The sequence below is a fragment of the Podarcis bocagei genome, assembly GCF_964188305.1.
Source record: "Podarcis bocagei genome assembly, chromosome: 3".
Lineage (NCBI taxonomy): Eukaryota > Metazoa > Chordata > Lepidosauria > Squamata > Lacertidae > Podarcis > Podarcis bocagei.
The window spans coordinates 37,643,672-37,668,235 of record NC_138127.1 but is presented as its reverse complement, the minus strand read 5'-3'; the positions used below and the strand labels follow the sequence as shown (position 1 = coordinate 37,668,235).

Below are 24,564 nucleotides of genomic sequence, written 5' to 3'. Positions count from 1 at the left end.
TAGAGAAGCCAGAATAAGTGAATATACAGCTGGGTGCTAGTCAGGGAGAGTTGGCGTTGGTTTTATCAGTTCGTGTTGATCAGAGAGGGAGTTAGTGTTTGTTGATGGTGTTTGTGGTGGACAGCAAGAAGACAGCAGAGGAAGAGGGTCAAGAAAGAAAAAGGAAGACCCAAAAGGAAGACAAGTGGCTTGGTGACCGAAGACTTGTTGGGGTAGCTGAATCACTTGCCTCAGGCTAAAGAGATGAGGGGAAAACAAGTCTACAGCATCAAAGGTGAAGAAATGCGAGGCATCTTGGAATTCTAGGCTGTAGTGTCCGATAGGAAAGCCAGAGGAAGATTCCAGGATAGCACAGTAAAAACAGATCTATGCTCCAAACGATTATATTCTACTTTGTACCATACCTCCATCTCACAATTATCAGGGATTATTGGAAAGTTAATATGCTAAGGGTGCAAGTGATACTAAATGATGGCAGTGGTATGGAAGTTGGGCTTTGTTAATAAAATAAGTAATGAAAACCCCCCTCCTTTTCTCCACCTAGACCTTGGACCTAAAGAGGAGGAGATTTGTTGAATGATCCCCCAGATCCCCCAGATTTTAAGACCTGCTAAGGAACAGAGGATTGTTATTATGTCCTCATATGAAAAACCACAGAATTCAAGGAGGATGTACTTTCTTTTCCCCATGACTATATAAGCTCTGTATTTAAGCTCTGATCCAGCAAAGGCTCCTGCCAGTAAAGGGGGAGAGGTGATTTTAGCTAAATTACCCTTGCAGCCTCTATGCCCTTTGAAGAATAAATTGCTCTGGAGATTAGAAGACCCTCCAGAACCACATGGGAGGTGGTGCTCTATGGGCTGTAGAGTAGGCAAAAAATCCTTCTCGCTGACAAGAGCCTCTGCTGGCCTGGAGCAATAGTTATTTCAAATTGCCAAAACATCAGTATAGGTGCCTTGTGGAGCTAATGAAAGAAGTGTAGGAATTCTTTCAGTTTAATAAGCTGCTGCCATGTGCCGATTGAAAATGCGGCCGCCTTATCTTCTAAGGCTCTTTTTCATTTCTTGTTAGAGGACTGCATCAAAATAGCCTAGGCAAATAAAAGAGATTATTTGCTCTCTGGCTCACTGTTATAAAAATAGGCTTCATCAGTTACTCAACTAAAGCTTTATGTCAAATAACAGATTAAAGCAAGAATGAGGAAGCAAGGATGAGGAACCTCCTCCCACTTTTCCCCCTGGAGGGGGGACTGTACATTGGCAGCGGATGAAGCAGAAGCCAGGGGAGGACAGGGCATCCTCTCCTCTCTTCCTCTCATTCTGCCTCTCCTGGATTAATAAAGCTTGGCACTTTTTCACTGATACTTGTATTGATTTAGAGATGAACTCTCTTCCTTTCCATATGGCTTGCTTTATTTTCTGTGAGTGAGTCTGTTGCTTCACTGCACTGGCCTTTTCCAAGAAAGCACATTCGATCTTTGCTGAACATTGTATTTTAGGGAGATTTCTCTTGTGGTGGAATCAACCCACAAATCACAAAAGTACTCTCAGATGTTTTCACCTTAACACTGCCAACAACACAAAATTTTTTTTCTTACATATACATAATATGTTAAAGACATGCCCCGTATGACAAGAATTTGTTATATTTGAGCATGCTCCAGATTATGCAATGTTTAGTAATTAAATATTTGTGCAAAATTGGAACTTTTGTCAAAGTCAAAATCCACGATAGATTGACATTTCTTAAAGGTTATATTTAAGAATGCTGAATTCAATACCCTGTGTTAAAAAGTTGGGAAGTGGGGAAAGAGAGAAATTAAATTATTGTGAAATGGCAGGTTAAATATTAACCTTCCTGAACTTCATACTGATCTCTCTTTTGTGATCATAGGCCAGTAGATTGTAAAGGTCATTTAAGAATTTTTAAATGACCATATAATACTTGCCAACTGCTACTATATCTTAATCCTAGAACAAAATGAAGCCTTTGGTTTATGTTGTTCATGGCATTCCATTTATTTATCAGTTTAATGCAATAAACAACCTGAACACCGAAGAGTTAGGCTGAAAGTTGGACTATGCTTTTAGGATACATTTCTATATATTGCACCCTGACTTACACTCAGTGGAGTTCTGCTGGCACTAGAGAAAGGGGGTTGGATAGTTTCAGTTTGCACTGCAGGGTTCTTCCCTCTGCTGTCACCTGTGCCTCCTGAAAACATTCTCCAGAGGCTGAGGGGAAAAGTGTGGGGTCTGGGGGACTGGGAAGGTGGGACTGGGGGCTGCAGGGAAAATGAGGAATCGGCGAAGAGCATCCATAATTCTATAATTCTCTCATTTTCGAGGCAATGTATGTGGGTTCACTGCAGAGATCAGTCCCTGGAGGGGATTATACACATTGTTCCTGTTTGATCTCCTCTTGTACTACTTTGGGGGAAAGGCTTACTCTGTTATTGTTCTGTAAATGAGGTACTTCTTGTGCTTAGATTATTCCGGAATTGCTGGAATTTTCAAATCCTTTTGACAAATTAAAAGCAAATTGTCCATTTTGTGGTGACAGAAGTATTGATGATTTTGTCTCTTCACTTACAGCTTTTGCGAGAACTGAAGCACCCTAATGTGATTGCATTACAGAAAGTTTTCCTTTCCCATAGTGACAGAAAAGTGTGGCTGCTATTTGATTATGCCGAACATGATTTGTGGGTAAGTTCAGAATTTATTGGTGCTTTGACTGGCTGTGGTTCCATATCCATAGTTGGGGATAGTAAAAATCTGTAAAAATGAATAAATCCAAAACCCCAGAAATCAGAATAATTTATGAACTTGTGCAGATTTTCATATGCTTATTATATAGATACAGCCGCATAAGGCAAATTGGAAATGGAGACATAGCTTGAGTGCCAAAATGATTTAACGTATTTTTCGCCCTATAGGATGCACTTTCCCCCTCCAAAAATGAAGGGGAAATGTTTGTGCGTTCTTTGGGGCGAATGCAGGCTTTCGCTGAAGCCTGGAGAGTGAGAGGGGTCGGTGCGCACCGACCCCTCTCGCTCTTCAGGCTTCAGGAAGCTATCCGCAAGCCTTGGGAGCCCGCGGGAGTTCCCACCGGGCTCCCTAGACTTGCGGATAGCAGCCTGCACCCCGAAGCCTGGGGCGCGCTGAGCAGCGTGCCCCGGGCTTTGGGCAGATATCTGCAAGCCTGGGGGGGAATAATTTTTTTTCTTTATTCCCCCCCCCCCAAAAAAACTAGGTGCACCCTATGGGCCGGTGCGCCCTATAGGGCGAAAAATACGGTATTTACTTTTATAAAAAAGTTGGCCTAAAAGAAGGAGCTTCTTCAGATGACCTGTCTATTTAGCATCATTCTGGTTTGCTTGCACAAAGCTTACACAGTGGTCAGACTTCATTAATTTTGACTTTATTGAAATTTGTTTATGGCGTGGTTCTGTGACATAGAGTATTCGTTTTGTATTCTTCCTGATTTGCTTGTAGGGATGGGGGTTATACGTTTTCCTGTGGATCTTTATTCATACCACACTTATCAACATGTTTCCCTGTCAGTTTACAAATGTCCAGTTCTTTTATGATTTAAGTGGATTTGTTGCACTAAAGATCCAGTATGCATTTGAATTGCTCCTGTAAAATAATTACAGTCTGGAGACATCCTTGTTTTTAGAGGGATGACTTATTTTTATTCATGAAGACTAGAAATCTCCCACCCCAGCTTCCCCTTTTTTGATGTGTAATATTACTGGTTTTCTCACCGTGTTTTAATTCATACTCCATAGTTTTAGGAGTATGCAAATATTGATACCTATGCCTGCAATGCTGCAATCCAGATAAGTGTTTGAGATCAGGGCTTATGACCTGAATGCGCTTGCCTGACCCAACAAGCCCTCTTCCCCGCCCCACAAATGCAAGCAAACCCCACTGCAGCCAACCACAGACAACCAACCACACCCTGCCCCCCCAGGTACCTCTCACTGCCAAGGAAATGTAATAAACGAATAGAAAGAGAACCTACCCAGCTGACGCCGACACAAAACCCCACAGTACACTATACAAAAGAATATAAGCCTTACCACCCCACCCTCCTCTCCCCCCTCTTCTTCCCCAACCTTATACTGTACTCAGCACTAAGGTCTCACAACAAATGTAACTGATTCGTTAGAAAGACTGTACAACCTGAAAAAAGAGACATGACATGTACTTTCGTAAACCAAGAAAATCTTTAATAACAATATAAATTAGGAGCCTGTTCACATATTGCTTACAAGTTGGTGTGCTAACGTTTATGTTTGTGCATCATGTACAATATGAAAATCAAACATATTTGTTAGCAGTTTGTTTGTAATAACCTCCTGTGGAAATAGTCTAATTACCACTGGTCTTCCCTAATCAGTTTAAACTATACTGAACTTGGATTACATTAACATGAAATTTAGGCTTGCCTTGGACAAATTTCTGTAAAACATACAGTAGCAAGGAAACCACACTTTGAAAAGCCATTACAAAATACATGAGTAATAGCTTGCTGTCAAGGAAAAGAAACCACCCACCCACCCACACACCCACACACACACACACAATGTTCAAAGTAAAAAGAAACTTGGATCAAAATGATATAAAGTCATGAGGTTTCATGTTACTGCATGCTGCTTATAGTTTAATTGGGTAGACTTGTTCTTACAGATTTACTAGCTTGCACCCACTCATTTTCGAAGTTTTCCCCATTGAAGTTAATTGCACAAAGAACGAGTGTACAATTAATATCCCAAAGTATCACAGTCTTATTATGAATAACTTCATTTTATATGCATGAACTTTAACTCTGTGCATCAGTTGAATTTATTTGTTTTAAAAGCAACCACAAAACAATATTTTGCTGCTAAAATGAGCAGTGTGCTTAAGAATTCAGTTTGCAGATCTTGCCATTTGAATGCTGCTTGCACTGTGTGAAAGTTGCCACATGAACAATAGGTTTGTCGGGTCACCACTACTTGTTAGCTATCTGTTATGCAGTCATAATGCAAAGTGTACATATTTCACTGTGCACTGTCACTTTCCGTGCAATGCACCATTTTATTATCACTAACAATTTTCAGATATACACTTCCACTTTTTAAATATGTTTGTACATTGAACCATTGAAAAAGGTACTTTATATTTTTCTAACTAAATCATGCAGCTCGTTAAAGGAAGTAAAAGTATTTATGCGCAATTGCCACAGGCTAATGACTACTTCACATATACCTGCAGTGGTAAGGGGTAAGGGAGGTACTACGCTGCTTTGAGAATGTGCATATGATCAAGCCATATAGATGGGACCAATGCTGTCGTTTCTTACCACTAAAACACTGGCTTCCCTCTCTGCCAGTAAGATTTGTGTGGGTAGTAACTGCATTGCTGGCCCTGCCTTCTTGGAATAGTGTTGGATGTCCTCCAGTAAAGTGACTCTCATGAATAAATATGAATTAACTCAGAATCTTATTTTGTGTCTCTTTCTGGTCATTGCTTCAACCCTCTACTTTTGCAAGCTGTGATGGGACGATGAGCTGCTTGTGTGTAAAATCCAAGTCCCTCAGAGTTTGGTCAAGTTTGCAAACCTCTGTCTGTAACGGAGCCCCTTAAACATGGCTCCGTCAGTCGCTAGCAGATTCCGACAGTGGTTGCTTTCGGAATCGCTTCCAACATAAAAGCTCCTTAACGGAAACACGTCTTCTGGACTCTCTGCGTGACAGTTTCCGGCGAGGAGTGGGTGTCCCTACAGGAGGTCCTGAAACCTCCCCACTGTTTTCGCTGGAAGTGTCTCTGAGCCATCCCTCCAGCTGCCTTTCCCTCAGCTCACCTCCTCTCCCCCTACTGGTTCCCTCTTCAGCTGCTGAGTCTCTCCCAACCTGTGTGAGCCCTTCCACCTCCCTTCCTTCCAATGGCAGTTCCCTGACACAAGCAGAGCCTTGTTTTGGGGTGTTTTTTGGATCCCAAAATCTGAATATTCTATGATCCTTGAAATTAGCTACTTCATTATTCCTGCTGGCTCTCTTGGTTTTTTAATATTTTTTATAAAACATTAGAAGATGTATAGGGGCAATTGTACTATTTCATCATTTAGGAAGCATGCAATTCTGGGAGGAGGAATTTCAGAGGTGTGGAGAAACTAATTATTTTGGGCCAGTGAGAAACTTAAAAAGTGAAATGAAATGTGAAAGGATTGTTGCTAAGGGCACAGCTCTAGGAGGATCCATGCCTTATTTATTTATTGAGCTCCATAATGTACATCTTTGAATAATGTTTGCTTTCTCTGGGGAGTGTCCAAAATTTGCTGACGGCCAAAACTTTATCCCTCATGTTTTGAATAACTCCCCCTCTGTCACTTATTCTAAGCATCACTCCCCCTCCCCCCGCCCCCGTGGTCTTTTTGCTCACTCCCAACTTTGTCTCTTTCCATGCTGACTCTTACACTTGGAACAGCCTCCCAATCAACGTATGTAAAGCTCCTTCACTCTACTCCTTCAAAACCAACTTTAAAACCCACATGTTTAAGGACACATTTTTTTATCAGATCACTTACATTCTTGGTGTCATACTTGTTTGCATGCTCTGCGCTATAAATAAAGAGTAGTATTTAAAATTTTCAGGATAGAAAAGATGGTAGTCTGGGCCATTGATTATACTAGTAGCATTTTATATTTTAGATTGAGAGCCATCGTGGTGTAGCGACTAGAGCAGTGGAATGGTAGCAGGTAGATCAAGGTTTGAACCTTTAATCAGCCATCAAACTCCCTGGGTTATTTTGGACCAGTCACTATTTCGTAACCTAACCTACTTTCCTAGGGTTGTTTGTGAAGATAAAATGGGAGGGAGGCGAACCATGTGTGTCGTTCTGAGTTCCGTGGAAGAAAGGTGAAATACAAGTACAATAAATGAATAATGCCCTGGTTCATGCACAGTGCTAAGCCATAGTTTGCCTAACATGGGTTGTTTCTTCAGTACATAGCTTGATTTCCAATTGCTGTTGTCTTATGCCTTTGTTTCTTGGTGATCATCTGCAGTGCAAACCATGGATGCTAGATTTACATGTCAACACCAAGCTATACTTAAATTCAAGGTTCATATAGAACACTAAGTCATCGCAATAAACAGTAATTTAATAAGCCATGACTTATGAGGAAACCAAGTCATATGAAGAAGGTTCTAATTTAGCACAGAGATAAGATCTAGTTGGGATCACAAGCTTTATTGGGGAATAAATAAGGAAAATATAGAAGCATTCATAATGTTAAAGAAGTAAAACAACTATAGATGCTTTGAAGTCTTCTTGGAATGGCCTGGTCAAGTATCACATTAAATGATAGCTAAAAATAAAGTTTGGCTTAACATGAACAAGCTGTGTGCTGGAGTGCGCTCCTCAAAAGTCCTTGCTCCTGCTGGAGAGAACCCAAACCAGAGGCTAGCTTCACATTACATGTGAACTAGCACTTGCCACTTTTTCTCTCCAAATAAAGAACAGGAAGTAAACCAAGAACAGATATTGGTTTGGTTTACTGCCCATGGTTTGTTCAGAGATAAGCAAGCCATGAATACTGGTTCACACATAGTGCAAAGCCAGCCTCTGATTTGTTTCCTCTCTAGCGTGGCAGCAGTGGAAACAGGGGAGATAGTGAAGTAGGGACCTTTATTCAACATGCAGCAGCAGATTGTTCATACATGTTTACACCATAGTTTGTTTTTCACTTTGGTTAAATGTGATGTTCAAACCAGGTCTATAAGTTGGTGGAAAAACCTCCATTTGTTTTCTAATTGATAGATTGCTGGTTCCAGCAGTATCTGGGGAAAAGCCATTTCTATTTCTATTTTTTTAGAAATGTATTTAATGAAACATAGTAAAATAAGTATAAATGTTAAAAGAATCAGTGATATATCTGATTTGGTTAATCTACCTTTTAAAATACAGTTCTAGATAAGTAAGTTGCATAAATCTGTATTAAAACTCTGTGCACCATTTCTGTACTGAACAGGGTGGTCTCTAGAGGTTAAAGATCCTGAAAAAAGTTCCCATTTTTATTTACCAGACAGAGAATCAAGAAAGCTAGTCGGAATCCCATGGTTTTGTTTTTTTAAAAAACAAAAGTCTGTCCAGGGCTTTTCCTTTCCTGGGTCAGGCAATTAGATTTCATCACAGCTGGAACATTTGCAATAGCAGTAGTGCTGCAGTCCAGGGTATAATTACTTTCCTGAGCATGTGAATACTTTATTCTGCCACAGTTTGATTTGTGGCCTTTAAAAAGAGCTCTGATGTTTGAATTTGGACGTAGTCTGCTGTATGACCTTCCTTTCCACACACAGTACAAATGTTGTTGTATAAGCTTATCCGAGCCTCTCTAGCTTTGTGTGCAAGGTGGTCCTAGAGGCACTTAGGTAAAGGTAAAGGGACCCCTGACCATTAGGTCCAGTCGTGGCCGACTCTGGGGTTGCAGCGCTCATCTCGCTTTATTGGCCAAGGGAGTCGGCGTACAGCTTCCTAGCATTCCTTAAATCAGATCTAATAAGCTAGGAATAAGCTAGGAATATATTACTTCCACATTTCTCTTTTCACCAAAGTTTGAAAAGTTAACTGCCATATTATCAATATGAGCCTCTGTTGTGTTAGCTGTTTGGTGATAGCTTCTGTCTTGTACACGCCTCTGTTATTTCTCCTTGTCAAAACTTGTTTGTTTGTTTTTTAAAGCACCCCCAGTGTTTCTCCGCCCTTGCTTTACTCAAATCTCTACTGTTGTTTTAAATGGCCACTATTAGTCTCTGCCTTCTCACTGTACTCAAATATCTTCTTCCTCAGCTGCTTCGTGCGAGAAAGATAAAGCAGTAAAGATAAAGCAATTTTAAAAAGAACTCCAATCTCAGTTCAGTTTAGAACTTGTAAATCCATAAGCACAATAATTCAGTGATAAATAGTATAACCATACTTGCGTACCACTGAGCTAGGACATAAACAAGCAGAAGGTAAAAGCAGAACTTTTTGTTGTGTTACTGTCACTAGAATAATAAGCAAAATGGCAGGTCCTTGCTCTTGAGGATTTTACAATCAAAAATCCAATCTAGAGAAAGGTGATGAATGGAGGGGAGAAAGATGGGTCATTTGTGCATATTTGGGCTTAGTTTCAGTAGGGGATGAGGACTATGGTTTATGCTGAAGTATCACAAAAGGACTGAATTTAAGGCATACCGTAATTTGAAGGAAGAGAGAGGATGTGTCACATAGGTGTTATAGGAAGGAGTTCTGCAAGAATGGGCAGATTTAGAAAAATAAAATAAAATCCAAAGATGGTGCATTTTCATAGACCAACAGTTTTGACTAGACTTGGAAACCAAGACAAAAATTATGGTTGCTAAATTTCTATCCTGACTTTGCTATTTTGGCTTCTGTGCAGCTGAGGAGGCCCTGCACCTTATTTTCCTACAGGAGAGCACATCTTCTTTTTTTTTGCTGTTGCTTAGCTATAATGCTCCATGCGCCTTAATCAAACACAGGAAGCATCTTGCTTTACTTTCCTGCTCTGGGACAGAATGTGGTGGCTTTTCATTTTTGGCCCTGCATAAGGTAGCTTGGCCTGTGCAGCCACCCAGCCTTGGTTCTGGGGAGGGGATTGACTTCTGGGATGAACACTGCCACCACTAGCACTCCAAGGTTGGAAGGAGAGCTGAAACTCATTGCAGTTGCCAGAGGGCAGTGACACACATGCCAAGGAAAGGGTGGCAAACAACAATATGGAAGACTGCACAATTCATTTGTCAATATGCTACTAGTTAAGAGTCATCAATTCCAGTACACTTCGTTTTAGGAAATAAAATATTATTGTATTCTACTTATGATCTGGAGAACAATTTAAGTAAAAACACATGGCAATGCCTTATTGTCCCAAGATTCATCTACTGTCCACTAAGACCAGGGCATTTAGTGTGACAGCACTTGCCCTTTGGAATATGCCCCCAATGAACCTCATACAGGCAGCTAAGGTCTTGGCATTTAGGAGCCTGCTTAAAACTCATCTCTTCCCTCAGGGTTTTCGTATTAAGCTGATCTACTGATTTATGATGTCTTTTGTACTTGTTTTACTAATGTACCAGTAATTTTATAGTTGCTTTTATGCTGTTCATTGCCATATTTTTTTCCTTAATGCTGGAGGTATGGGGTTTTTTTTGCAAACAATTAAATAAAAATTGAGAAATAGGGCTGAGCATTTAGTTTCTGGAGTGATTTCTAAGCATTGCAACTTCTGTATATGTTTCTTCGTTAGCTGTTTTTCTACATTTAAGATGATTGCATGCCAATGAAGTGGAGAAAAACCTAATTAGGAATATTTGCAATTACAAATACTGTAATCTGTAATCTCTGGATGCTTTAAGTTTTTTGGTCCAGTGAACAGGTTATGTAAGTCCTCAGGCTTTAGTTTATATTTTAAATAGGGCTGGTGGAGAAATCTGTCTTTAACTTACCACAGAAAGCACTAACTTAATTGTACTTCTTGAAGACATCCATTACATAGCGATCATAATCAACAGTACAGCTTCAATTAAGTTTAAGGTAATAGTACAGAATCTCAATATAAGCATTCCTTCCCCAGACTCTTTTTCTCTATAGACTCTTCACTATGGAGAGCTTGTGCCTTTCTAGATGCTGAGTGTCTAAGAAGTCAGCCCTTCTTCCCTGGAAACTCCTGTGGGGAGACCTGGTTCTGGCTGTAACGCCAACCAAATTGGAAAACAGCCTCGAACTGGCATTTTCCTCTCTGTTCCTCGTCTTCTTTCTGGCATGAATTCCCTCCTCCTTTTCTTGTCAGCTTTAGTATGATTTTTCATTTTATCTCTCATCAACAGTAACCAACTAACCCTCTAAATTGGAATTGGAAGCCCTGGTTGAGAGAGGAAGGATGGTTAGCAGCAGTGCAGATGAAAGGCTGACCAGGGAGGAAGGTGTGGAGTTGTGCTGGAGATAGGAGAAGGAAGGTGGGGACCAAGTGTAGCATTCCCAGGGTTTGCACCTTATTTGAAAACTTCCATATGGGAGAGCAGCTGCTGATACATGTGCATTAGACCTCAGTGATCAGGGAAGGGCACTTCACATATGAATAGGCTCACTGCTCTGGAACAGAGGTATTGCACTGGAAACAGGTCTTTGAACTAATCTGTAACAACCCATGGCACAAACTTAGTCCCTGTCTTCTCGGGAGCCAGTGTGGTGTAGTGGTTAAGAGCAGTGGACTCGTAATCTGGGAAACCGGGTTCGCATCTCCGCTCCTCCACATGCAGCTGCTGGGTGACCTTGGGCTAGTCACACTTCTCTGAAGTCTCTCAGCCCCACTCACCTCACAGAGTGTTTGTTGTGGGGGAGGAAGGGAAAGGAGAATGTTAGCCGCTTTGAGACTCCTTCAGGTAGTGATAAATAATAATAATAATAATAATAATAATAATAATAATAATAATAATAATAATAATAATAATAATAATAATAATTTATTATTTATACCCCGCCCATCTGGCTGGGCCTCCCCAGCCAGTCTGGGCGGCTTCCATAAAAACCAAAAATACAGTAAAATATCACACGTTAAAAACTTCCCTGAACAGGGCTGCCTTAAGATGTCTTCTGAATGTCAGGTAGTTGTTTATCGCTTTGACATCTGATGGGAGGGCGTTCCACAGGGCGGGCACCACTACCGAGAAGGCCCTCTGCCTGGTTCCCTGTAGCTTTGCTTCTCGCAATGAGGGAACCGCCAGAAGGCCCTCGGCGCTGGACCTCAGCGTCCGGGCAGAATGATGGGGGTGGAGACGCTCCTTCAGGTATACTGGACCAAGGCTGTTTAGGGCTTTAAAGGTCAGCACCAACACTTTGAATTGTGCTCAGAAACGTACTGGGAGCCGATGTAGGTCTTTCAAGAGCGGTGTTATATGGTCTCGGCGGCCGCCCCCAGTCACCAGTCTAGCTGCCGCATTCTGGATTAGTTGTAGTTTCCTGCGGGATATCAAATCTAAACTCTTCTTCTTCTTGGTTGTGTGTGCATATGCTACTAACAAAGTAACATCCCCCCCCCAATTGCCAGATCTCCAACAACTTCTTACTTCAGTTTCCTGTGCCCTCTAGAGCAGTGGCTTCTAAACTTCTACCCACCTCAGACCACTTGAAAATTGCTGAGGGCCTTAGCAAACCACTTAATGTTTGTGTGTGTGGGAGGGGGGGTTGTTTTGCCTGTTGTTTAGCAGTTGTAATACACTATGCTAGATGCTAAAACATTTTTAATGGAATTCAAAATTTAATGCAACCTCCCCCAAAAATAAAAAATAGAAGAAGCAATAAAAATACAATTAAAATCAGTATGAATATTTTAATGCGATGGATGTACTTGTTATGTCTAACAAAGTTCTTTGATGCTTGGTGTAATATTTGTTGAGTCTTAGGTCAACAGATTCAGCATTCATCCAGCATCCTGTCCTTTTATATAAACTGACAACTCCTACTCTGAGTCACTCCCTTTCTTTTGCATGTGCTCCCTCTTAGCTTCTCCCCCTCTTTCTTGCGTTTCCTTTGTTCCCATGTATGGACTCTCCACTCCTTTCAAGTGCCTTATCAGCCTCTTTCCTCTCTTGGGACCTCCCCACCCTGCCTTGCTTTATTCCCCTGAGGGAGGCAGAGTCTCCTGCCTCTTCCTCCTCAAGTCACTTCTGGTCAGTCCTACTTACTTTCTGGTCTGACGGCTGGGTTTTAAGAATGATGGAGCAGCCACTGCACCCACCAGTCCTCTCACACACATAGCCCACTGTTCTTCACAGGCATATAACCATATAACATTTGAGGATTCAATTCTTAATGTTTGCATGGTAGCAGTGCTGCTGTTGTGACCAACCCTAGATCAGATCACAACCTGGTAGTAGATCCCACCAACTGAGACTTACTTCTTTCATGATTGACCCCAGCCTTTCCCCATGACCATACTCCTTATACCTGTTTTCCCATTAATCTCAACTTTCCTTCTCTAATCACTGATAAAAAATTAAGAAAAGAACTCCTGGGTTGTATCTTCTTACCCCAAACATGTAATGTAAACAAAGCAAAATACATTTTTGGGGGGGGGGGGGTTGCATACCATAATTTGTTTTCCACTGACTCCAAACATTTATTTGGCACAGATCTCCCAGAGTCTATGACTCTTAAGAACACAGTGCTAAATTTAATAAAATTGCTTTAAAACAATGGGAAATTGCATAGAAATTGGGAAAGCGTGAGAAGCAAATCTGAAAATAAAATTCATTCCAATCCTAGTAATCTCATATCCAAGGAGATTAAAATATCATATCACATTGTTTCATTTTCTGAAGTGTCAGATGTAAAAGCATGTAAGATGGAACATACTTGCATACCATGTTTGATTTTGGAACTAGAGAAGCTTCAGATTTATATTTCTTGAATTATATTTTACTGAGCTTCAAAAAGTCACAATAACAACACTAAGCAGGTAGAATCCCTCCTCAGGAGAATAGATGGTGAAAATATACCAGATGGCATGTAGATGTAAAAGAGGTGCCACTCAGGTAAGTAATATTATAGCTCGTTGCCACTCACCAGACTGAGAGTCCCCTTAGCCAGCATGCTTCAGTTTCAGAAAGCCACCTGGAACATGCAAGGCTTTTATTTTTTAAAATTCATTGTAAGAATTTTATTTCATCAACATTCATGTCTGTAATCTTTTTTTTTTTATTCCTAGCATATTATCAAGTTCCATCGTGCCTCAAAAGCAAACAAGAAACCCATGCAGTTGCCAAGATCTATGGTGAAATCACTACTTTATCAGATTCTTGATGGAATTCATTATCTTCACGCAAATTGGGTGCTTCACAGAGACTTAGTAAGTGCTGTGATTTTTAACTGTTTAGAAATAATTTGGATTGCATTTTTGTTTTGGGGAAGTGAATAAAACTGAGTGGGGGTGGGGAATCTCACAAACTACTTCACTTCTTGATGTTTTTAAATACTCCTAGGGGTTTCATGGCAAAAGTTAACTTTGTATCATCACTGGTTTTTAACAGCAACATCTGCTGCAAGTCTCTGGTGCTGCATCCAGTTAGCAAATAGCTTTATAAGCAAACAGTACATCAGCCAGGGAACACTTTACACTGAAAAAGCAGGTAGCCGTTTAAACTGCTCTGGGTTACTTTGGCTGTCTACCATTCCAAAACTCAACAAGCTGTAGGAAGTTCCTTGGGAGACTATCGCCACATTTGTGCAATCGTATCTCGTCATAATAAGCCAATGTATGAAAGCGCCTCCTGGACATGCATAGAGCCATTTTTGTCCTCCCTTCACATGAGCACGAAAACAACCATGAAGCTACAATGAGCTCTAGCTTCTCATTATATTCAGATCAGGTAACTGTAGTTAATGGCTTCCAAACAAACCAAAATATTGATTCATGTTTTAATATCCTGCTTTGTTTGGAAGCCATTGACCTCTGCTTTTTCAATGCAATAGAAAGCTAGAGTTAATTGTCACTTCTTAGCTTGTTTCCCTGCTTGCACAACAGGGATAAAGCAGATGTGTGCAGATGCGTGCAGATGCAGGAGGCTTGTTAAGCTGAGATATTGATCGTCCAGAAACAGTTGTTGTTTCTTAAGAACAAACCACTGGCCTCATAATTCTGTCACCAGCGTAAATGACGGCTGAATAATATGAGAAGTTGTTTAGAAACTTATCTAAGAAACCACCTCTTCCGCAAGGTGGCAACTCCCCCCAACTTCCCAAAGGGGGGGCAGTGCAATTTTTTTTTTTTTTTTAAGTGTGGAGGCTTCTTTCTTGTCTTATTAATCTAACATTGCTTATTTGGGTGCAGCCATTCTTTTTTACAGTCATACCTTGGAAGTCGAACGGAATCCGTTCCAGAAGTCCATTCGACTTCCCAAACGTTCGAAAACCAAATCACAGCTTCTGATTGCCTGCAGGAAGCTCCTGCAGTCAATCAGAAGCTGCGGAAGCCACATCAGACGTTCGGCTTCCATAACTAGTTCGCAAACTGGACAATCACTTCCAGGTTTGCGACGTTCGGAAGCCAAAATGTTTGGGAACTAAGCTGTTCGAAAACCAAGGTACGACTATTGGGGGGGGGGCATATACTGAAGTCACTATTTGACTTCACTGCTGCTATTACCTTCTCTCATGTGCACAGATAAATAGTACTCAAATGCATTAAGGCACAGTTATTATCAGGGGCTTGTCCATAATTACTGAAAGGTGAAAGAAACATTTTCATGAGCTGTTTGTGTCCAGTGTGGGTGTAATTTAAATGATTCTGTAGTCACTCTCTAATACTCTGCCATTCTCTGAGATTTAATGGGTGCCTTCTGTTTCAACCTTTAAATGCCTGCTGAAAATTCCTCTATTCTGCCATGTTTATGCAGGCAATTAAGAACACATATTTCCATAATAGTTAGTTAATGGTGTCTGATTTTAAATTTTATTTTTTTATTATATGTTTTTTATGTGTTTATGTGTTTTTTATTATATATATATAGATACTACTGCTTTGATGTTGTTTTATGATATAGCAGTATATAAATAATGAAATTATTTGAACTCTGAACACATTAACAACTTTGTATTGCACGGTTATGGATACTGGCAGACCATCCTTTGGTATGCTGTCAATGATTGGATGAAGTTTCATCAGTGAGCACTAATGGAAAAAAGATTTCTTCCCTCCTCCCTCTTGATAGCTGGATCCTTCTCTTCAGCCTTTGGAATGTAGTATCCATGGGAGCTGGAAAAACTAAGCCCTTCAGCTAATGAGAGACCCCTGAAATATAAACGGAAGCAGTTTGAATGTGTAGCGGCAAAGAGAGCTCTGAATTTATTGAAACAGCCTTAGGGTGCTGTGGCTCTAATTGGAAATCTGGTGCAGAACTGCCATGGGTCTCACCGCAGCATGTGCCTGCATGCCGTTATTGATCTTGATTCTCTAAATCCATGCAGAGAATGTGGAATCAGTCATGGCAAACGGAAAGTATTTTGCCAGTTCTTTTCTGGCCATGCTGCTCCTGAGTTGTTGGCATTCATGGCTAACAGGATCCACAGGCACCTTCAGTCAAGTGCTATCATGACATGCATTCCTTCTTCTTCTCCTGTTTATTATCTTCATCAGACCAAAAATATGACCAAAAATACAGCACAACGAAACCTTACAGTATTATTAAATGCAGGACAAACACAAAAAGTGTAACATACTAACAGCAGCTCAAATACACACCCACCCACACCCTTTGAGTAAGCCCCTGGAAATATTTTTTTCAACTTCAGGTGCTTAAATGTCTTCTCATAATCTCACTGCCATCTATAGAAATTTTGTTACCTAGATCATCCGTCAGGCTGTAACTGATGCTGGATTGTGGGCTGCCCCCTGGATCGTTGACAAGGTAGCTGTTTACCTTGTCTGTTTGCTTTTTTAGACAGTGTTCAACTTTCACTTGTCCTTTGGTGGTGGCGTTTGATGAAAGTATTCATGGCCATCCATGAAGTTGAACAGTAGAGGGGAGCCTGGAGCATGTTATACCAGTCCTGACTGACAGGAGATTCTTTCACAGAGAGAATGAAATACCCCTGCTGAAAATTTCAAATAACAGACAACTGTGAAATATTGTGAGAACCAGTCATAGTTCAGCTACTCAGTGGTGATATAGATCTGCAAACAAAACAAATATAAGATCCTGTTGTGCATCTCATACAGGAAACAAATGCTACCAGGAAGGCTGCCTTTCCTCAGGGGCCCATGACAGTAATTCTGCTTCCATGGAGAAAGGAGACAGTGTTCTAAGGCTGCTGATCCTAGGAGTTGGGAACTGATGAGTATCAAACCTTAAGGACGTGATGCTAAATATTTCCAGTGGGCTGGATTAGAGAATTGCCTAGCAGACCATTGAATGACATTCTGTTACTTGAAAAGATCTTAAATAGACTTTATTTGCGTAGCCGACAGGCCATAGCATCAAAGGACGAACACCGACAAAAATACATTGCAAATATAGTTACCATAAAATCTTATGACTTATTAAAACCCTAGGTAAAAGCTGGATTATCATTCATCAATGACCCTCTGTCCCATGGGCGGCGGCCTTTTCTCTGGTAGATTGTTCCAGGTCGGTTAAGTAAATAGACCAGCCAAATTGAAAGATTATAAATATAAATATAACCTCGGAGGGATGGTCAGGACAGGGAGAAAGATAATAATAACCAGATGCAGATAAATTAATAATCACAGTACTTAAAACTTGGCAGAGGTATTAAAATAATAATAATAATAAAACATAATGATAATAGTAATGAGATCCTAGGCGAGGAATCCGGGTGACGACACTGATGTCATTCAGATAGCAGCTCTCAGTCTCATTGCTCTCTCGATAAATTTGGCAACCTTCTCTGTTGTCGAGCTGTTCTGGTCGGCTAGGAGTGAGAACAATTTGGCTTCACAAGAGCGACCCGGGATGGCAGATAGGAGCGGCGTGATGGTCTCGTCCCTGAGATCTTTATATAGGGAGCAGGACAAGAGAACGTGTGACATAGTCTCTACGTAGCCAGCTCCACAGGGGCAGAGCCGGTTCTCGAATGAAATTTTTTGATATCTACCTTCCAGAACAGCTGAGGGTAACATATTTAGTCTGGCCAGTGTAAAGGCCCGCCTGAGTTTTGGAATGGTTAGGGTAGACAAATAAGGTGCCCGAAAATCAAAGTGGGAGGGGGGCAGATAAGCGTACCGAGCACTAAATTTCTTAATATAGGCCAGATTATTCTGCTGCTCAATATCTTTCATGCGCTGGTTAATAATGGTTTTTGCCTTGGGGAGACCCATTTTCAGGAGATGCTGTGCTTGGAGGCCACATGTAAGTAGTTTTTGATGCACTACTTTGGACCACTGACTTCTGTGAGCATCTCATGCTACTAGAGGTAGTAGTCCGGATGGGTTTAAATTTAAGTGAAGCCAATAGTTGAATGTTCTTAACCAGGTTTGGGTTTCGACGGAGAAGAAGCCGTAGGGCCACATTTGGTGCACATGGTGGAACGGCTAGAATCTGTCTTAAGAATTTAGACTGGACCGTTTCAAGTGTGCGGCAATGATTTCCCGTCCAGATTTGGGCCCCGTAGAGTAATTGCGCCAAGGGTTTTGCTTGAAAGACCTCCAGAGCTGCTGAGATATGTCTGCTGCCTTCGTAAAGTAAAAGCGAGACAGTATTTTGGCGCTTTGAGATGCTTTTTCCCTAGCATATTTATCTCTTGAAAAGATCATCCAAGAGTTGTTTGCAAAACATACTTGCATTTGTGTATGTGCATTTTAAATAGCAGTTGCAACACCTTCCCACCCAGATCTGGCATCAACAGAGGCTTCCTTCTGATGTGTGTGCATGCATGTGCAGTTTTCTTTGGGATCATGAAGAAGAAGGTGAAAGGTTATCCCCCTTTTTTTTAACCTGCATTGCAGACCCGGTCCAGATTAGGGATTCTGTGGTTTGCACAGAAATCTGAGCATGCATTTAACATACTATGTCCCTTGGTCCTCAGAGAGACGATTACAGAAAATGAGAATCTTTGTGTAAGAAGGCACAATAGGAAACCTTTAGAGACCTACCTTTCATCTACATGATTTCATGCTGAGCATACATTTTCTGGTAGTGGTTGAATACTTGTAGTGTGCAGGATCCAATCATTAGGGACATAGGGACATGAGTTGTGGTTAGCATGTGGAATGTATGGTGACCTGCTTGCTTCCATGGGTGATGAACATTAATTGCAGTCTAGAAAAGCTGGCAGTGTGTGGGAAGAGATTGTGGAGTGGAATTCAACTCTTTGCTAAGGAGATCATTCAGTCAGCATAAGCATTTCTGCCCGCCCAACAGAACAATCTTCCTCCCTCCAACCACATACTGTTCTGGGAGTTTTCACTGACCCTCCAGAATGGTTTTGGGAGAGGTGGGGAGGTAAAGCCCCATTGTGCTAGTGGGAATTATTGTGCTGTTTTCCACTAATGGAACTGGGTTGTTGAATCCAGCCCATAGTCATGTTTTCCTGGAACCATATTTTTGGGGAATGCACATGTTGGATGTATAGATGTCAGGACCGAGTTGTTCCTGGCGATCCCAGATGAGTGAGATGGTGACCAGGACTAAAAGTGAGAATATTGAAATCTGTATGTAGCTCTCCCATGTGGTGAGCTGCTGAACTGCATGCTGCACCATCTACATCTGGAGTAAAAACGTCGGGCCAGCAGGCCAAATTTGGCCCTCTAGGTCTCCCCATTTGGCCTGTGACATGGTTTTTCCTAATCCATGCCCACTTGTGCCACACCTAGAGACACAGGTAGAGATGCAGCTGCAGAAAGTAGGATTGAATGCTGAATGTCAGCTGATGAGAAGGGAATTCAGTTAGCTTGATTCAGGAGAGCCTGTGAGTTCCTGCTGGGACCTGGCTGGCATGCTCAGGCCTTACCAAAAGCCTGATTGGGCAGTGTTTCCCCACCTCACACCTGTGGGCCAACTTTGACAGGTAGGTGGTCACCGCACCTTTCAATCACCCTATGCCATTTTGAAATCAGACGATTGGCCTGTGAAGGTGGGGTAAACAAAGAGCTGAGCCATGGAGTCAAAAAGTTTCCCCATCTATACCAGGCACATCCAGCATCCAACAGGTTGCGATCCACCATACAATATAAAAAACTAGCAGTGATCTACCACACTCTCCCATTGTCATTCTTCAACTTAAACATGTTCTATTTAGGTGGGGAAACCGAGCCAGAAGGGCGGGGTATAAATAATAAATTAGGGTTATGATAAAAATAATAACAAATTATTACCCCCACACCAGCCCCCTCCCAGGGCCGTTGGTGCACACGGGAAACCAATACGCCCCGAAATGTCCAATTCCCCTTTTACCAGATGGAAGAGCTCCGTGGGGAGGTGGGGCACCAATAAAGGTCTTCGCAGTTACTATTCTGCTTATGGGCACCAGGTTGGCAACTCCCAACTTGGTCAGACTCTTCCTTCCAAAGCTGGCCATTGGATCTTCCTGGACAGGAAGGAGTAGAAGAAGTCTTCCTGTTCCAGTTGAGCTTTGTCTGAGCAATAGAGTCTTGATGAGCTTTGGTGCATTCCTGTATCCTTTTGTCCTCCTCTGGTCCTGATTTATAGCTTGCTCTTCAGCCTTGCCTCTTAGTTTGGTCCTGACTTGGCTTTATCCCTTGACTCCAGTCCCCTGGTGCAGAAAACGAAAAATCTGAGGCAAGTGAAAAGGAAGTAAAGTTTGTTATAAAACTGTCTAGCTCAAAACAACTTTTGTTAGAGCGCTGCATATTAACTTGCCATCAGAAACATTCATTTAAAATGTTTTATGGGTGAAGCTCAGTGGGGCTCATTTTTGATTTGCTTCCCTGTGTTCATTCCACCCCAGCAAATACTGTGGGTTATGTTTCTCCTTCAATGTTCAGTCCTGTGGCAAAATATTGTATCCGTAAAGAGGACAAGGAAAACTATGTTAATCTCTTGGCCTTGTTCTTGGTACCATGTTGATATTTAGTTTGTCGACATTTTATGGACATTGTTTGTATCATCTAGATATAATAAGTCCTTCAGGGAATATTTATAATAGGCATTTTTAGAGTGCTGCTCTTAAATAGTGCTGCTGATTGTGTCTTAACAATTTGCTATTCAAAACAGCATGCACAGATGGTGAAAAAATATCACTATTATTTGTATAATATAGTTGTACCATTGTAAAAAGTCTGGAATTCACAGAATCCTTGATTTAAAATTAGCTTCTTTTTCAGTTACTTTCTTTTTTACAGAACAATCGCTACAACATTTTTTTTTTTGGTGGGGGGGGGAATCTATTTTTTGTTCTTTACCACTTGTTCTCCAAAAATAGTATCTTTTGAGGTATTCCCAACTCAACCGCGACAAAGACTAAAACAAATTAACCTCTGTCTGTAAATAGTCATGTCACATTCTTGCCCTTCTCCTTCCTGCCCACCCTTCAAACCTTCTATTTCACTTGAAGATTCAAACATGTTTCATTTAGCCTAAAGCCACTAAGTTCAGTCAGATGAGCAGTTACATGCATGTACTTTAACCATCACATATATTTGAAAGTTGTTATCAGTTAGAAAATGCATGCATTCTCAGCATATCAAGAGTGTTGTGTAGGAAAGAGTACTTCTCCGGGTTATTTATTACTTCTATTAAATACACTCATCAGAATACCTAAAAAGTATCAGCATGCATTATAAATGTGGAATTATACATTTCAAGCCTCTAAGGGCCAAACTTAGTGAGATTCATGATTGGATCTCTGGTTTCATTACCAGAGCTCCCCACTCCCATTAGAATGGAACCACAGTATTGGGGGGGGGTACCCTTCTCCATCACTATATTACCAATGTAAATCTGCCACAGGTGGGAAAACTTAGCACACTGTCTCATCACCATATTCACTTCATGAAACTGATTGGCTCATATCATTTTCCGAAGGAGAGAGAACCTTAAACTTCCCCAAAGACACAGAAGCATCAGCAGACTGGAGTAGCAATGACAGCTAAGCAGCACCAAAAAGTAAATATTATCAGTAGTTAGAGCTTTGCGGGAATGATTTGTGGAATCGCAAAGCACTGCACTGACTCAAATAAATTAAAAGGGATGGTTAGGGAATTCCCCAATCATTTATCCCTTTTGTATTTCCCCTGCTTGTTGGATCACCTGCCTTCAAGAAAGAGCCGAATTAAACAGATGTTAGAGATCAGTGATCAGATCCTCCATTTAAAAAAATATCACTTAAAATGCATCTATGTTCTGGGATTCAGTGGTATTCATTGCATGGTAGGCTGCCTACCCATCATTAGAAAACAATCACTCCAGTACAATACATTCCATCACCTGAAAGTGAACCTAGACACCACGCCAAGCACAGCCTTCCTTTCCTGTCTTGAGTGTCTTTTCTCAGCCTTTAGGCTCTGGTTCTTGGATTGTTGGCACTCAATGCAGAGTAACTTTGGAACCATCTACTGCACAAGGCCTTGTTGTTATCAGAGGTTAATTTTCCATCTAGATCCAGAGCGGTCCAGCTGACAACCTAGAGAATGGACAGTGCCAATTAGCTTCCATGGGCCATACATGCCAAAGATCATGGCCACCATGCTTTTCTCTCATACCAATCAGTTGCTTTTGAATCATACAAATTACTAGGCCAAAGTTAACAGTCAAAATGTTTTCTGTACAGAACACTATCCTAGCCAGGTCACCCATACATAGGTTGCTACTCAGATTATGTAAATACTGTTATTTGTTCAATGGTCTAGAGCAAACTGAGCCCAACTGAAAGTTCAGTTCTCAAAAGTTAATATGTACTAGCAGACACTGACAGTAGGAAAGTGCAAAACATTAATTCTGCCGCTTTAGCACAGATCTTGTTAGTAGTAATTCTTTATTTCAGCAGCTCTGATTCCTTTTCAGTATCCCTTTTAACCCGTTTATAAAAGAATTTAATATTCCACTTAGAGTATGCAGAAGAGCTGTCCCCAAATCTGCTGCTATCATTATAAAATATTAATTGGGATGGGACATCCATTTTTGAAAGTTCAGGTATCTGAATCTTTGTGTGGGCAATACCATCTCTGTTGATCATATCAGGTTATACTGTACTTCTTTTAAAAACTAAACTATGAAACAATTTCCCTATATTTCAGTCTATATTTAACTGCCACTTTGGTTTTGTTCCAGTAGTGTTACCTCAATGGTGTGATTTGTATGAAGTTTCAACTAAGGTCATGTAACATTGACCACTGGTTTCAATTTTAGTAAAATACACAGACACATCACTACATTATTCACAAGGCGAGCATGGCCAGGATAAACATCTTGAAATCCAGTGTATCATGTTTACTCATTCCTTTTTATTATATTTTAATAATTAAAAAGCACATTTTTAAATTGCTAGGCTCTCCCACAATCAGTAATAGAAGAAGCACAATGTCCTGTTACTTTGCTTATTAAAATTGGCCATTCAACGCCACGTGGCATTTGGGAGTGAAGGTTCTACAGATGCATAATTTGCTGTTTAAATTCAGTTTGTGCACCTGACTTCAAAAAGTGACTTCCATTCTGTCATAAACAAAAATCTGCCCTTATTCCCTTATGGGGGACACAAGAGCCCTTATAGAGCCCTTTGTAGGTTCTCCATTGGTCAGAGAAAATAACAGAGGCCAACCAGAGAATATTGAGAAGCAAAGCAGCTCGTAAGCCTGATCTTTATTGAACTGTTGCAACAGGGTGCTCCCCTCACACGCAGGAAAGGAGGAGGACCCAGAACAAAGGTGTGCCCGCCCTTATATAGACATTTTAAATTGCCCGCCCTGGAGTCCAAGACCACTCCCAGAAAAATCATACATACATCACAGAAGGGGTGTAGCTCAAGACCACCCCCCAGATCCATCATACCTACATTGCAGAAAGGGGTGTAGTTCAAGACCACCACCCAGATACATCATACCTGCATCACAGAAAGGGCGGTCTACAACAGAAATCTGAGTGCATTGTTTATCTCCTGTCTGGCAGGTTACCTGTTAATGGTTGCTTGACTGGATACCCTGGGGAGCCTGGCCAGTCTTTTGTAATGATAAATACTTAGTTCCCGAGCCAGGTCACAGACTCACCCTATTCATACACAGACATACCCTTAAGACAGAATTTGTGAATGAAAAGACAATGAGGAGGCTTTTCCATTTTCCTTCAACCTTGCAGAAAAATATTTGAGGTCAATTTGGGAGGGACAAAATGGTTTCAGGACTTTTTCTGTGGGGTTTCAGACATGTGGTTTATATATGCAGTTATGAACATTTATCTTTTGTATATATATATATATATATATATATATATATATATATCTAAGAACTTAAATTTTTTATTTCAATAGTCAATGAGAGACACTGGGCAAACTACTGGCTAGATGAGAGGTGGGCATGGGCAACTTGTGGCCTACAGGTCACATAGCAATCCTTGGCTACCTCACCAAGTCTCCTAGCAGCAGTCATACTAAGAGCTTTACAAAGGTGCTAGGGCTGGGGAAATTGTGGCTTTCCAGTTGTTACTCGATAGCAACTCACATCATCTCTGAGGGTTGGTCATGTTGGTTGAGGCAGATTGAACTTGGAGTTCAACAACATCTGGAGGGCTAGAGGCTCGTCCCTGCTCTAGACAATGCACTCTATAGTTGGGCAGTAGGGAATTCTTGAGCATATTAAAGATAAAGGAACTTGTACAAAATAGTGATGCTGCCATCTTGGAAAAAGGCAAGGCCATTTTAGGTATGCTTCATATATGCACACTTTGGGGTAGTAAGGTGAGGTGAGCCAAGTTCACATTATTTGAGAGGCTTTTTAAAGATTAATTGTTATTACACTCTCCTGACGTAAAGGGACAGCTATAGTTGCCCATTACCCACAGCTACACATTGCATGCAGCAGGGAACATTTGAACTTGTGTAAAATATCCC

At 41.1% G+C, this 24,564-nt stretch overlaps 1 protein-coding gene and 1 long non-coding RNA gene across 2 annotated transcripts in view; one reads left to right on the top strand and one right to left on the bottom strand.

The window, feature by feature from the left end:
* Nucleotides 1–24,564, top strand: part of CDK19 (cyclin dependent kinase 19) — an 82,636-nt gene that overhangs the window by 30,179 nt on the left and 27,893 nt on the right. Inside the window, 2 exon segments of the mRNA XM_081186726.1 lie at nt 2,595–2,705; nt 13,757–13,897. Of these exon segments, the coding sequence (XP_081042852.1) occupies nt 2,595–2,705; nt 13,757–13,897 (252 nt within the window).
* On the bottom strand, nt 18,660–23,085 carry LOC308583089. The gene is made up of 2 exons (XR_014006045.1): nt 21,951–23,085; nt 18,660–20,298 (listed from the first exon to the last, which is right to left on the bottom strand). It is a non-coding gene; the product is annotated as an uncharacterized lncRNA (long non-coding RNA).